The sequence below is a fragment of the Eleutherodactylus coqui genome, chromosome 10 (assembly GCF_035609145.1).
Source record: "Eleutherodactylus coqui strain aEleCoq1 chromosome 10, aEleCoq1.hap1, whole genome shotgun sequence".
NCBI classification, from domain to species: Eukaryota; Metazoa; Chordata; class Amphibia; order Anura; family Eleutherodactylidae; genus Eleutherodactylus; species Eleutherodactylus coqui.
Window position 1 is genome coordinate 136,329,343 of NC_089846.1, and position 16,012 is coordinate 136,345,354.

Genomic DNA, 16,012 nt, shown 5'->3' on the forward strand with positions numbered 1-16,012 from the left:
GCGATGGATTAAGTGAAATGTCGTTACATAATTCATAAAATTTCTTAAAATAATGACTTAAAGTACCACCAGCCTCAAAAAATATCACAGACACGTCTATTTTTTTTCATGGACACTGGAGAAATTTGCCCAATTGTTACGGACTGTCCAGGAATCTCTGTGGTTGGTACCCCTGCACCCTCTGAGTTACAGATCCAATTTTTCCCACTACTCTTTTGTGTTAATTATGGTTCATACAAGAGTAAAAATGGAAACAATCCTGAAAACCTAATTAGATTGTTTTTTTTTCCACAAATAGTAACTAATTCAATTAATTTTTCGGGCAATAGTAGTTTTATAAAGGGGTTGGCCATTTTAAATGTGCAAAATTTGACATATGCCCTAATGTGGGGCAAATAAGTCACTCATATGGCCTCTGTGTTCATTTTCCAATTTACACCCCCTGACTCAGAAGCACTTTGAAAGTGCCACTGCAGCACAAAACATGGAGGGGCAGCTGATCAGGGCACGTCCATACCCAACTTGATATAGAGGTGTGTGCGCTGCTCTCTAGCATCATCCCGGTGTGCAATCGCAGTTAACGGTATTCCTAGCTGCACAGGCTGGGTTGTTTAAGCAGCTGCATACATCCCAACCCTGGAAGGATGGCGCATGCTCAGCTAGTAATACCCGTAACTGCACTTGTGCCTCAGGGTGGTGCTAGAGAGCAGCACCTGAATGACAGGAAGTTCGAGCATGGACATGCCCTGATCCGCTGCACCTCCATATTGTGCCGCAGTGGACGAGAGCAGCAGTGCTTCTGAGTCAGTGGGTGTAACTTGGAGAAGAGGCCGTATGAGTGAGTTATTGTTACTTTTTTGCATACATGCCACACATTAGGACATATGTGAAAATTTGCAGACTTTTAAAGTGGCCAACTCCTTAAAGGTAAGAAAACATAAGGAGAAATTGGATGTGGAAAAAATGTGCTTTTTGTTGTTTGGAGTTTGTCTAACCAAACACACCCATTGTTTAATGAGCTCTTAATTCTAAAATTAAAATGTTCTGGTATGAGCGACAGGTTTTACAGGTTATTATGACATTAATCAGATTCTCATAGAAGACACTAGAACTTTCTTGTGAAAGTAACACTCCAGCTTGAAACCACGTAAACTAGTCTACAGTAATTGGGAACTGCATTAGTATTGATGCCCTATTATCGATCATGTGGAGGATGATTCTGACAGTAACCTGAAAGGCTGCAGGGAATTGGTGAGTGCTGCAGCGGAGTCTGAACTGCCCTTTAGAGCAGCCTGTAGTCTGTTGACGCACCGCTAACTCTAGTAATCTGTTAATTTTATATAGTAGTATAACAAAGTAGTAAATTCTATATATGTAATACATTTTATATCAGAATGTGCCTAGGCTCAATGGGCAGAATGCCAGCTGCCATAACGAGGGGCCTGTATTCCGCTCCAAATGCAACTCTCAATAGATACATTTTTGATGGGCACTGATAATGTCTCTTGGAATGATCTTCCGATATGTTACATATAGTGGTATCAACATTGTTTGTAAGGCTGAAAAGAGAAATATGTCCATCCAGTTCAGCCTGTTATCCTGCAATGTTGATCCAGAGGAAGGCCAATAAGCCCCAATGAGGTAGAAGTCAACTCCAAATCTGGTAATCAAAATAATCCCCAGATCACCGACCCTACTGAAGTAATTAGTGGTTATAACATATAATATTGTATCGCTCAAGAAAGGCGTCCAGGCCCCTCTTGAACTCTTTTAGTGATTTCACCATCACCACATCCGCAGGCAGAGAGTTCCATAGGCTCACTGCTCTTACAGTAAAGAACCCTCTTCTATGTGGATGTAGAAACCTTCTTTCCTCTAGACGCAAAGGGCGCCCCCTTGTTACATCACAGTCCTGGGTATAAATAGATGATGGGAGAGATATCTGTATTGTCCCCTGATATATTTGGCTGTCTTTTTTTCTAAACAAAATTTTGATAACTGTAGTCCGCTCATTCCATTTATTACTTTAGTTGCCCACCTTTGTACCTGCTGGAGCTCTGATATGTCCTTCTTGAGTGCCGGTGCCCAAAACTGTATACAATATTCCGTGTGTGGTTTAACCAGTGACTTGTTCTCATCCTGTGCCCCTAGAACTCTTTTGATACACCCTATGATCCTATTTGCCTTGGCAGCAGCTGCCTGACATTAGTTTGCAGTTAACTAAAATCCCTAAGTCCTTTTCCATGTCAGTGTTCTCCCGTGGTTTCCCACTTAGGCTGCCTGCAGACGGCCGGGTCGGATCCGGCAGCGAGAATTCTCGCCGCGGGACCCGACCCGAGCACCTGCAGAGAGCAGCGCGTACTCACCTGTGCCCCGCAGCTCCGGATCTTTCATGTCGGCGGCCGGTGAGTGACGTTTCTGTGCGGGGCTCGAAATAGAACATGATGCGGTTTGTTTGCCGCGCGAGAATTTCCGCCCGTCTGCAGGCGGCCTTAGTGTGTTTTGGTGACATGTATTTCCTCTGCCCATGTGCAGAACCTTACATTTATCAGAGTTAAACCTCATTTGCCACTTTTCTGCCCACGCTGACATACAGTTTGATTTTTATGAACAATCTGATGTTCAGACTCATCGCTCTTGTATTTGGAAATATTTCAGAAAATCGTTTGCAATGCCTGATACCGCCAGGGGTAACTAGAGATGCAAAACTATCTCACCAAACCATTCTGAGACGCCTTTGCTTGTTAGTACGGTCCTGTTTAGAGACGTTAAGCTGTATTTTGTCTTGAATTTCAGGAGAGATGAGTTCCTCAGAAGCAGACAGAAAGAACATCCTGAAACAGATGAAAGTACGTACAACATATAAAAAGGACAAGAGCTGGATACATCAAGAAAACTCCGAAGATGAGAGGGATAACTCCCCCAGCCCGCTGTAAGACATTCTTACTGGTACTTTAAGTAGGACAAGAAGGGGTCAATCAGTAACACTTGGATGATTCAAAGCTATGGAGCAAAGCCTCTCAAGTTAACAGGAACATGCCGCACAACAGCAAGACACATGAAAGCCATGGAACCAAAACATTTGTGTAACTTGTCTGTGATTTGCTGTCATGTGACTGTTTCTCGGCTGTAATTTGGCTGTTAAAAAAAACAGCCCAACAGCAGGAAAGTCGCAGTAACACACAACGTATGTTGATGTCAATAGTGGAAAAGTGACTTGTGGCTAAAATCCAAGCGAATTTAATTTTTTGGGACTGCAAAAAACCAAAACAGTTGAATCCTGTATCGGGTCCAACTCTGCTAAAAGTTCTGTTCAGAGCATACCCCAACCTTGGGACATTTACCTTGGCTGAACCCACTAAAATGGCGTTCCTTCTCCATCTCTATTTTAGGGTTATTCCTGAAGTTTGGATTTGGTTCAAACTGATTCGGACTGAACTGAACTTTTTGCCAAAATTTGGTGAACTAACCAAACCGAACTTTTGAAAAGTTTAGTCATTACCAGTCACAGGTCACAACTTCACACCACTGACAATCACATGTGACTTTGCATTGCAACACTGTGATCTTTTTGCCATGGGACACATGTTGCCATATGGCCATAGTCTCACCCCTAATACTTCAGAATGACAAGCATCCCCTCCACACGCTTATTTTCATGCTGTCCACTGAGACTATGCATTTGGTTTACTAGTAGTAGATAGAATATAACTATCTAGACACTATCTTCAAAAATACTAAACCCCTTTCCACAGAATTGGAAGACCGGGTTCACAAAGTTGGGTGGCCTTTAAAATAAGGCAATTTTTAAAATGTTGTCATTCATTTCAATTTTTTTCCTCTTTCTTAGATCCCCACAACTGAAGGCACTGGAGGGCAGGATGTTTAATTGGTCTCCAAACTCAGATTCCAGCAGTGAAAGGTGATTAACCATCTCTTAGTGAGCGTTCACGCAGTGTGTTTAGTGTCCGTTTTACAAGGGTTTCATTCATTTCCATTTTAGACTTCGTTATTCCACATGCGCTAACAAAGCTGCTGCTGAATGTATCCAGCGAACTACATAGCGCACGCCTAGAATGGATGATTGTGTCTATGTAGTCTGTTGGGTGCATTCAATGGCTGCTTTCACAATGGGGAACAGTAGGGAAGGTAAGTATAAGACTCACGCCACCAGATTCGGGGTTTCAACTCCGATAAGCCCAAAAGTTCAGTTTACTGGGCTCATAGGAGCTGACAGACCCCCTTTACCAAATAACATGCTTATAGATGTACAAAAGGACATTTGGAGGTGCATGAAGGGGAGACTTGTCAACCAAGCTGAGCGAGCAGGGAGCCACCCTGATGGATCTTCTTCTCATACCGGTATTTTTGAAAATCGTAGAGGTGATTTATTACGACTGATGTTTGATAAGCTGGTCTTAGTGTTACCCCTGTAAGCGCTCACCGCTCCATATATCACCGTAGGGGCATCTTACCGCCTCCGCGAGTTCACACAGGAGTCCACAACAGCTAGGAGCTGCCATAGATTTTATGTTGTAATTTATGCCAGTTTCTGGCAAAATTATGCATAAATGTGTCAGGACCAGACAGCCATATTCCCTTCCAACAAGCCACAACCCTTTTCTGGAAAGTGGCATAGAGTGGCGCACCTGTCAAAAAGTAACAACATTTTTGCACAAGTGGGTCTTACACTAAAGTTTGCACATTTTTACCACCATTCTGAAGTCCTTATTTAATTCCCTCTCTGAAACACGGCGGCATTTCAGGGTAACTTAGTTCATTCTAATGAGGGATCCTGTTGGTACTCCATGCTGCCAGTGGTTAGGGCAGCATGAATCTGCGGATAGGTTCCATTTAAAGGGGCTGTCTCACCTATTAGGGCATATGGACATGATAAGTGAGGAGCCCCACTGGGGCCCCCTCTACAAGCCAGAAAAGACAGCCACTATGGTAAACCTAAGTTGTCATGCACTTTGTGGAAGGACATCTTGTCATATTACATTTGTCTGGTTGGCCTCAGTCAACCATATTCAAGACAGTATGGATAAAGTAGCTTTGTGCATTAATTAAATGTTGCCATATCTTTCTTATCTTTTTTTCAGAAATTCGGGAACATTTAGAGCTAAGGAGGTTTTTCTATCCTCATCACCACCTGCTTCTTCAAGCAATAAGTAAGCAATATGTTGGCTTAGAAACATGGCAGATTTATCAACTGTCTAAAAGAAATTCTGTCTTCGTTGCTCATCAACCAATCACAGCGCAGCTTTCATTTTACCATAGCAATTTAAGAAATGAAAGCTGAGCTCTGATTGGTTGATATGGGCAACAAAGGCAGGTTGTATTTTTTTACAGCTTTGATAATTGAGGTGCATGTTCATGTCACAGCCTTGCCCACCACAGTACACACACATATATATATATATATATATATATATATATATATATATATATATATATATATATATATATATATATATATATATATATGGGGTTGGGATTTGGCGTGGAGTTTCCACAATGGGAAAATGCGCACCAATCTCCACATCATTTGTAGTAGCAGAAAGACAGACCTTTAGCATTTCCCAACGTGCCGGTGTGGAGGATTCAGAATGTGTGAGCATTATTGTGGTATATTAAGAAATTAGCACAGAATTTTGGACCCCATTTTGATAAAAAAAAAAAAAGATGTTGTGTTCAAAGGTGGACATTCACTTTAAGTTACTGTCTGTCATGCATTGAGACATGTCAGGAGATAACATTTGGTCTGGGTATTTCAGCTGGCAAGTAGCTATGTAGTAGAGCTTATTATCACATAATATATCACACGCATAATGCCTGGTAATAATAATAGTGACCCCCCCATATTGGCCGTAGTAGTAATAATGTCCCCCATAGTGGACACAGTAATAATAGTGACCCGCATAGTGACCCCAATAGTATTAGTGTCCCCCATAGTGACCCAGTAGTAATAGTGACCCCCATAGTGGCCCCAGTAGTAATGACACCAATAATGACCCCAGTAATAATAGTGACCCCAATAGTATTAGTGTCCCCCATAGTGACCCAGTAGTAATAGCGTCACCCGTAGTGGCCCCGGTAGTAATACTGACCCCCATAGTAGTCCCGTTAGTAATAGCGACCCCCCCCCTATTGACCTCTGGCCAGGCAGTCTGTGTCCGCTGACCTCTCCCCTCAGCGTCTGCGCTGTGTACAGGTCAGTACACCCAGGGGGACCCTGCCATGCCACCTCCGACTGCTGCTGCAGGCTAGGGGTGACTACCCACTAGTGTTTTTTTTCTGCTGCAAATTTGCTCCTATTTTTTCTTCCAATTGTCAATGGGACTTCCTAATGTTAAAACCGCAACACGATGCAATGCAACTTTACGTTTTTAACATTAGAAAGTCCCATTGACAATTGGAAGAAAAAATAGGAGCAAATTTGCAGCAGAAAAAAAAACGCTAGTGGGTGGGCACCCTAAGTGAGTGGAATGCCCGTGGGGATGCTGCTGGCCACATAAGATGAGGCGGTGGGCCGGATTCAGCCCGCGGACCTTGCTTTTGACATGTATGTCCTAGAGTAATCACAATCCCCTGTTCTTAAGACATTTGGCCTGGAGGACACTAGTAAACCTTCCCACAGTGATCTCGGTATACCGGAATATGGAAACAAAGAGCATTAAAAGGATGCAGGCGTCATGAAAGGCTTTCTAGTTGGGAGAGGAATAGTTCAATATAGGACTGGTCAGTTTCCATTCAGTCCCAATAAGTCTGATTGTCCCTTTCCTTTAACATATCAACTGCATAAAAAATGTCCACCATGTACAGCGGGGTCTGCAACAACTGATTGGATTACTGGGCAGCTCTGTGGGGAAGGAGAATAAGGCGCTGCCAGATGGAAGTCATTTATCACCGCTGGGAACCTGGGTATACTGAAACCCTCGACGTTCCTAGGGCTGTTCCCACGCAGATTAGATTGTCAGATGACTTGGATCTGATGTGTATCGCCGTAATTGTGCTAATTATTGAATATAATGCCATTCAGCAGAATGCCGTAAAGGTACTTTTTTTGTTCCATCAGGCAATTTTCTTATAGTTCGAATGAAACTAACAAATCAGTATCTGCAACATCTCAGCCGTCAACACAACCATCAACCGTTAGTCACAGGTGAGTGAACACAAGTAGCCACTGACTAATTATGGCATGTGATCCACAGAGGGTCCTTAAAGGACTTGTCCACTTCTGACAATCTTCTTTTGCTAAGGGTAAACACATTCTACAGTAGGTGTACCTGCGCTCGCTGGTACTGAGTGTTGTTGTACCTGAACGAGGGAAGTGTCTTCCCTTTTGCTGGCTTTTCAAATTCCACGCCAAAGCCTACACGCAGAAATGCCTCCCATGACTTCAGTAAAGTAGCGATCATCCGGCGCAGCTTTCAGCTGCATTAGAGGATCGGCAAGTGTTGCCCATTGTTTTCAATAGAAAACCTTACGTCACACGCAGTGTGGTGTGCTTTACTGCCTGATTGAAAACAATGGCCGATGCATTCTGAGGAACGCGGAAAGATAGGTGATGCAGAAATTTTCTTTTCCTGCAATGCGGTGCGGGAAAACAACACTTCATTCAAGAGAATGGGATTCACATTTGCGCAAGATTTGTGCATCTTGCAACGCACAAATCTCACGCGAGTTTCTTGGTCGTGTGAAACCGAACTGAGGGTGGTTTTACATGGACAGATGATCTGTAGCATGGGGACAAATGATCATTACTAGAATCAATCATCCCCATGCAGAATGCCTTGTTGGCAGTACATTCCACATTTACACGGGGAGATGTGCCACCAATCAGCGAGCATCTGTATTCTTACATAAATTACTCAATGATAGGATGAACTATTGTGGGCGTATTAGCACAGCCCGATAATCGGGCAAAAGAATGTTCGTGCAAACATTCACGGCAGATCATTGGTGCATGTACGAGAGCCATTCAGGACAGACATGCAGCAGGAGTCATCTTGGTGCCTGGACTAAAATCCTAAATTTGCTTTAGGCCAAACTAATATGTAAGGATCATTAAGAGTCCTTTTACACAGGCAGATAAATCGTTCAGAGTCCTGCATCCAGGGGGCATCTGAACCACATCGTTCTGTGTAAAGGCATGCCCAGACGGAGCAACGAATGAGAAATTGTTCGCTTCTCGTTTGTCACTCAGTTTCCGCATGCATAAAACTGAACGACGGATCGGCCCGTGTAAACAGGCAGTCGTTCACTTATGAAGGACTGCCTGTTTATTGTGAATGGAGGCGGGCGGGCCGGAATGGTCCTCCATTCACGAGCCATAGAAGGATTATCACTGTGACGACCTGCGGACATTTGCGCCCGATAGGCCGTCCCCTGTAGGGCGCAAGTAAGATGCATTCCATCTGCTGCACTGTGTGATAATGTGACATAGCATTGTTATATTATCAGATTTTTCTCCCAACTACATTTTATTGCGCTTGTGTCATGTACCTGGCCTCGGGTAGCATGAGACATTTCTTTCTCCACCCTTTGTGTACATAACTCCTGGAATGTTTCACTGATTTTCTTCTAGAAACCTGTTTCATGGGATCTTTTGTGCTGAGAACCAAATAACATGTAAAATGTAATATAAATGTTATCTTCACCCTTCAACCACTTTATAGTTGTTCAGATGTATTCTCTTATCTGCATAGAGACGTTGGGTAACTTTGTGAATACATTGCATAACGTACCTTGTACTGTTCTTGAGTTCAAGCTTGCATTATAATTCAAAGCAGTATTCATGATTTTGCAAGCTTCAGAGCTGAAATCTTCCAGCTCTTGCCCTGGTGACTTGCAGTCCTCACAGCCAATACTGTACAATAGTCTGATGTAGAAAAAACTGCCCCACTGCATTATAGTTGCTCAGTTAAGCAGTTACGGACGTATCTCTCAAAAAGTTTGTCTTCTGTTTTCAATGGCAACCAGAAGAATTGTGAATGCAGCTCTGGTCTACTAAACTGTCTCTAAAGGCCCATTTACGCGGGACGAGTGTCAGGCAAACCATGTCCGACACTCGTCCCTGTGTATACTTGCTCCCATGCTGTTAGCCATTCTGCTAGTACTGTACTGGCTGGCATTTGCTCTTCCAAACCCCCTATGCTGTCTTGCATAGCCCTGCTCCAATTGGCTTCAAGGCAGCATCTGAATGCCTGACCCTCTGTTGCATGCAGTAACTAGCAGTGTCACCATGGCCATGTTACTAGAGAAGCCAAGTACCTGACAACAAGCAGTGGATTGGAAAGGTGCTGGAAGGGAGACCCCTAGTGGCTGCTTCCTCCAACTTGATTTTCAGAAGTAAAACTAAATAATTATATATGTGTTATCATATATAATCTAAGTTTGAGTATCTGTGATCAAGGTAAGGTAAGCTTGCATAGTGCATAGTAATAAAGTTCATAAACGCATTTGGAATAAGATGGAACGTGTAATATCGGTCTCTGCGTGTATCTGTTCTGTACTCCTTTTATACTCATTGATTTTTCTTGTTTTTGTGCAGGCTACCTTCATACATTATAAGGTATGTTCTATCCCATACACAGTAGAATAATTACACATAATGACACCATGGAACTATAAAATACAAAGTAAGGGCTCATTCATACGGGCACATGCGTACAACGCTGCAAGTATACCGCAGCGTTGTACGCATCGAAGCCCATACGCTGTGTCGGCAGAGATCGCGTATGGGCTGCGATTGGCGCTGCGCATGCCTGGAAATCTGATGTCACGGACATGCGCACTGGGGCTCTTTTTTTTCAAGTTCCCCGTTCTGTTCAAAATGCTACCTCTTTACAATTCCTGCGTAAGGACAGCCCTTTAAGGGCTGCGTTTGAAACGTGGAGAAATAGAGCGCGCTGCAATTTATTTCTTCTGCGTATCGATATGCAGTGTCCACACGCCGGTGTGCATGGAAGAATGAAAGTCCATTGACTCCGCCTTTACCCATTGACTCTCATTGCCTCCATTGACCCTGTGTTACACGCAGTAAATACGCGTGCGTCGTACGGGGTGACAATACGCCCGTGTGAATAAGCCCTAAGATGGAGAAAACAACATGCTCCCTACAACCATGAGAGCTGTCCAAGCCGGATCTCCGCCCTTATGTGGAGGTCACCATCTACAGTATACTACTGCATATTGCTGACTGGCCCTCAGGACTTCATTCCTTTTGAATTTAGCAGAAAGGATGCCTGTAGGTCACCGAAAGGAATGTTTTGTGGGCCCCTTGGTCCTCAGAGTGAGAGGTTCCCATCGTAGCGCACCTTTCTCGTGGCTCTCCACCAAATTTCCCATAATCCGTAATCTAGTAGATGTTCATAAACACTGTTACTTTACTTTTGATTGGCTTATCCACGGTTAGAAAAACATGGCTGCTTCTTTCCAAATGCGGCTCCACATCTGTCCTCAGGTTGTGTGCAGTATTGCAGCTCGGCCCCATTCACTTCAGTTGAGCTGAGCCGCAATATCAGTCACAACCTGTGGACAGAGGAGGTGCCGCTTCTGGAAGAAAGCAGACATGTTGTTATAATCCTGGACAACCCCTTTAAGCCAGCGGGGGATCGGGAGTATTGGTACACGTGTGACATGTCTGCCCCCAAATTCAGCCCTGCATGACTATACTGTGTTTTTTATTGCAGGGGTCAGCCAGTTAATGCGGTATCACAAGCAAGGGGCTCACCTTCTTCTAATGGATACAAGAATAGGTAATGATTATGTTATACATGTAAGAGTATATGGCTCCATCTGGGCAGCAGTGAGAGAATAGTTGGCCTTGGACTGCTTCTATGGAAAAGTACGATCATAGTACCCCGCGGGGGCGTAACTATAGGGGATGCAGGGGATGCGGTTGCACCCGGCCCAGGAGCCTTGGGGGGCCCATAAGGCCTCTCTTCTCCATATAGGAAGTCCAGTACTGTAAATAAAGCATTATAGTTGGGGGCTCCGTTCCAGGTTTTGCATTGGGGCCCAGGAGCTTCAAGTTACGCCTCTGGGTTGTACACTGCATTAGCCCCAATGAAATCCTAACTAGCATGGTCTAGAGCAGTGTTCCCCAACTCCAGTCCTCAGGGACCGCCAACAGGTCATGGTTTCAGGATTTCCTCAGTGTTGCACAGGTGATGTTATTATCATCAGTGCCTCAGACATTGCTACAAGTGTTCTTACTATAGGATATCCTGAAAACATGACCTGTTGGTGGTCCCTGAGGACTGGAGTTGGGGACCCCTGGTCTAGAGAACATGTCACTCTTTGGCACTCTATATACTGAACTTTATAAACTGTGCAATATAACATCTAGCAGCTCCTATAAAGACTCCCCCGTAGCACCCCCATAAAAATGATTAGCCTACCATGTGAATCAGTTGTCATGTATGCTCATGAATGAGACATTCTCAATTCTGACCTTAGAACTGCCACCAATCTAGTATTTAGTAACTTTAGCTGTAGTGGACGGAGTAGTAACTGAAGGTCGTGGGCCCCAATGCAAAATCTGTAACAGGGCTCGCAAAGGACCATGCAGTAGTTATAATACTGTTATCTTTTGTGCCAGAGAGACTTTCGACCTCCCCAAGGCATAAGGAGCCTGGTGCAGCTACTGCCCCCTATAGCAATACCAGCCATAAAATTTGATTAATGTCACTTGAACGTGCCGATTTCAACCGGATCAACCGATCATCTAATGTGTATGGAGCCTCCCGACTCTCCCGATGGAAGCTGTCAGGAGAAAGAACGACCAGGCAGTTGGACTTTACAATGTTCAATCTGTTTGTTTCTAGCGTGTCTGGTAGCAGCTCTACCCATTCGGAACACACGCATGCTCAGCTAAGCCCATGCCATACATGGTGAGTTCCGGCTGTCTTTGACATCCACCACCCAGCCTCCGCAGCTGTGGAGATAATTCAAATCATGGCTGTTAACCATTTAAATGCCCCTGCCAATTCTGACAGCAGCATGTAAATGTCCCCATAGCCATTTAAATGTTCCAAATGTCCCTTAGTAATGTGATCAGTATGTTGTATGAGCGATCAAAAATCACAAGTTCAAGTCCTCCTGGGGTACTAAAAAAACAGAAGTAAAATTAAGTTAAATAAAGTTTTCTATAATTATTACAAAAATAATAAATGTTAAAAGTAAAAGAAATCCTGATCTCATATTTATAATGAAAAAAATCCATCTTTGGTATCGCCACATCCGTAATAGTGATGGATTAAAATAACACATTATTTATCCTGCATGATGAACGCCATCAGGTCAAGACGAACACAGAATAAAGATATCATGTAATTTTTGCACAGTGTGTATGCCAGAAAAATCGAATGCCCTAAAAGTGGCGCAATTGCGTTTTCTTCCATTTCACACAACTTAAAAATGTTTATGTTTTTTTAAGTACATTATATGGTACTCTAAATAGTACCAATGAAAAATACAAATCGCGCCGCAAAAAAACAACAAGCCCTCAGACTTGATTAAAAATTTTAATATTTAATATTTTTGGTTCAATAAGTTTTTATTAGGACATATAGTATTTTAGTGTGTACAGGGCATATGCAATCATTACACATCAATTTCAGTGCATTTTGAAATGGGAACTTTTGCTTAAATCGCCCCTCTCTCACCTATTTGGTGAGGTAAGTCGATTTGTCCTTAGTTTTAAAATAACAATAATTTTCTAAATTCAAGCTTATGTTCTGGTACAACAACAACATGAACTTCAAGGAAGGGGGGACAACAGTCAGAGAGAAAGAGAGAGAGGGGAAGGATAGGGGGGGGGGATGGAGGGGGGGTAGGGCGGGTCACCATACCTTTCTTGTTTGGCTATCTTGTTATTTGGGTTTGTTGGCGTTGGGGGGTCTCGGTGTGCTGGCCTCCCTGTTTCTTCGCTTGGTGCAACAGACCCTCTTTCTCTGGTGTCGGCCAGGTGGCTCCCCGTTCTAGGAATCAAGTGAGAGAAGGGGCGAGCCCTCTGGGGGTCTGGGGAGGCAGCGAGCCTCGGGTTGCCCACTCTGTGGCCTCAGTGGTGGATCTAAACTCCAGCCAGGGGCGCCAGAGCGCGAAATAAGCTTCTATTTTCATTATTTCGCTTGCTCTCATCTCCTCATATCTGGCTAGTTCGTCGATGGCTTCAACCCAATGTGTCCTGGAGGGAGCGGCATCGGACCGCCAGAACCTCGGTATAATCTGTCTGACCGCTTGTACAAAAAAGCGCAAGAGGCTTTTCTTTGCTCTGGATATGGAGCCCGGGAGTATAGACAGTACCCCCATCTCTATATTGGGTTGCACGTCTTCGCCACTCAATTTGTTGTAAAGACTAACCACGTCTTTCCACAAAGAAGCTATCGGCGGGCAGTTCCACCAAATGTGGGACATGTTTCCGATAGAGTTTGGGCATCTCCAGCACGCTGGGTTGAGTTGTGGGAGCATTTTATGCAGCCTGGCTGGGGTTCTGTACCAGCGAGAGATTATTTTAAAATTTAGTTCTTGGAGTCTGGAGTATACCGACCCCTTGTGTGTCAGAGCAAAAGCTTTGACCCATTCGGTCGGCTGCAATTGCCTTTGCAGTTCCTCTTCCCACGCGCGGGCGAAGTCTGGGGGACCGTCCCCCATCTCCCTGTCCAGCATCATCTTGTAAAGCACTGAAATTGGGTGGCTGATGGGGGCTGTGGACATGCACAGTTTCTCAAAGTCAGTGGGGTCTTCTGCTCCCCGAGGCTCGGGACTCAGGGTATCTATTGCGCTCCTTAGCTGGAAGTATTCCAGCCACGTCCCTGGGGGAACGATGCGTCCCTCAAATAGTTCCGTCAGTGGTTTCAGTTTGTCTCCTGTCATCACGTCTTTCAGTCGTGGCGCGGGGTTTATTGACGTGGTCGCTAGGGTTTTTCGGTGTAGGAAGGCCTCAAATTGGGGGTTAGCTAATAGAGGTGTGAGGGGGCCTGGAACTGAGATCAGTTCTGTATCCCTTGCGAAGCCCGACCAGGCTCTTGTTAGCTGGTTCAGCAGTGGGGACACTGCTGGAAGGCGCCTGGTCAAGGTCTGCGGGATCCAGAATATTCCCTGAGTCTGCCTGGCATCTAGGTCGTATTCCAGTTCGACCCAGAGCTTGGAGCTCCGGTTCCTGAGCAGGTTTAGCACGCAATTCGCTATGTTAGCTTTATAATACAGTGAAAAGTCTGGGAGGCCCAGGCCTCCCTTGGGTTTGTCTCTTGTTAGGGTTCTGTATTTAAGTCTGGGACTACGGCCTCGCCAGATGAATTTTGTTATCAGGGAGCGGATATGCTTAAAATAGGGTCTGTGCAGTTTTATGGGGAATGCTTGGCATATGTAAAGGAACCTTGGTAGGACATCCATTTTGACTGCGTTCACCCTTCCCGCCCAGGATAGGAAGAGGGGACTCCATTTCCCCAGGTCTCTCTCTAAATTTGTCAAGAAGGGTTTAAAGTTTAGGTCGTACACGTTTGCGGGGTCTTCTGGCAGTTGTATTCCCAAGTATTTGAGGGATTTCGATTGCCATTTGAGTGGGAAAAGTTCCTGTAGGGAGTGTGCTTCCTCTCTTGGGAGGGAGATATTTAGCATTTCGGTTTTTTGCAGGTTAATTTTGAAGTTACTAATCGCACTAAATTTGTCAAATTCTTGCAGTAGGACCGGAATCCCTATTCTCGGGCACGATAGATATAGCAGGAGATCGTCCGCGAATAAAGAGAGTTTAAGCTCCCTCTGGCCTAGTTTTACCCCTCTTATGGCATCGTTTTTTCTTATGGAGTTAGCCAGGGACTCCATCGTCAATATGTATAAAAAAGGGGACAGCGGGCAGCCCTGTCGCGTTCCATTTCGTATGAGGATACTATCTGAGAGGGCGCCATTGATTCTGATCCTCGCCGAGGGGTTCCCGTATAACGCCATTATCCACTCCCTCATGCGGGGCCCCAGTCCCACTTTCCTCAATGTGCCCTCTAAGAACCTCCATCCGACCCTGTCGAAGGCCTTTTCGGCATCGACCGCCATGAGTCCCAATGGGGACCTCTCTTGTCGGGCCCGTGAGATCAGTGACATGGTTTTTATTATATTGTCCCTCCCCTCTCTTCCCGGGACAAACCCCACCTGGTCTCTATGTATTAGTTTCGGGATGTATGGCTGAAGTCGGGTGGCGATTGACTTGGCGAAGAGTTTAACGTCTACGTTTAGGAGTGAGATAGGCCTGTAATTACCACACTCCGTAGCGTCTTTCCCCGGTTTGGGTATTACAACCAGGTGTGCCTGCAGGGCCTGAGTCGGGAAGGGGCAGCCTCTGTTTATTGCGTTGAAGGAGTTGGTCAGCAACGGGGCTAATTCGTTTTTGAATAGTTTATAGAATTTTGGGGTCAGTCCGTCCGGGCCCGGGCTCTTGCCTACTTTTAGTTCTTTGATGAGGGCTGAGACCTCTGTGGGGGAGAAGTCCTCCTCCATTTCCGCGGTCGCTTCTGGATCTACAGGTCCAGGAGCGTGGCTATCTAGGTATTCCTCGACTTCACTGTCCCTCGGGGTCTGAGCGGAGTCTCTCTCTATGTTATATAGGCTGCTGTAATATTCGCGAAAGGTCTCGAGAATTTCGGTGGTTGAGTGGGCTATTCCTCCCTGTCGCTTTTGTATTTTTGGGATATAGGTTAGGGGGGCCTTAGGGTGTAGAGTCTTTGAAAGCCATTTCCCACATTTGTCTCCATACTCGAACGCACATCTGCGCATCCTGTCTCTAAATCCTAGTGTCTTTTGGTCGAGTATCGAGAGGATTTGTTGACGTATTGTGGAGATTTCCACTTTCGTTTTCTCTGTGGGTCTACCTTTGTTTAGTCTCTATTTTGTCTGTAATTCTTCTAAGAGTCTTTTCAATTTTGCTGACCTGTCTTTTTTTAAGCGGGATCCATGGGAGATAAAGACGCCTCGTAGGACGCACTTCAGGGCCTCCCATTTAATGGGGTGGCCT

At 44.9% G+C, this 16,012-nt stretch overlaps 1 protein-coding gene across 1 annotated transcript in view; it reads left to right on the forward strand.

Annotated features, from left to right (window-relative positions):
• Nucleotides 1–1,229: 1,229 nt before the first annotated feature.
• Nucleotides 1,230–16,012, forward strand: part of ZNF185 (zinc finger protein 185 with LIM domain) — an 82,184-nt gene continuing 67,401 nt past the window's right edge. The window contains exons 1-7 of the mRNA XM_066582125.1: nucleotides 1,230–1,251; nucleotides 2,797–2,932; nucleotides 3,851–3,922; nucleotides 5,103–5,171; nucleotides 7,079–7,165; nucleotides 9,557–9,577; nucleotides 10,698–10,763. Coding sequence (XP_066438222.1) covers nucleotides 2,802–2,932; nucleotides 3,851–3,922; nucleotides 5,103–5,171; nucleotides 7,079–7,165; nucleotides 9,557–9,577; nucleotides 10,698–10,763 — 446 coding nt within the window. The 5' untranslated portion in view covers nucleotides 1,230–1,251; nucleotides 2,797–2,801. The remainder of the gene's footprint in view (nucleotides 1,252–2,796; nucleotides 2,933–3,850; nucleotides 3,923–5,102; nucleotides 5,172–7,078; nucleotides 7,166–9,556; nucleotides 9,578–10,697; nucleotides 10,764–16,012) is intronic.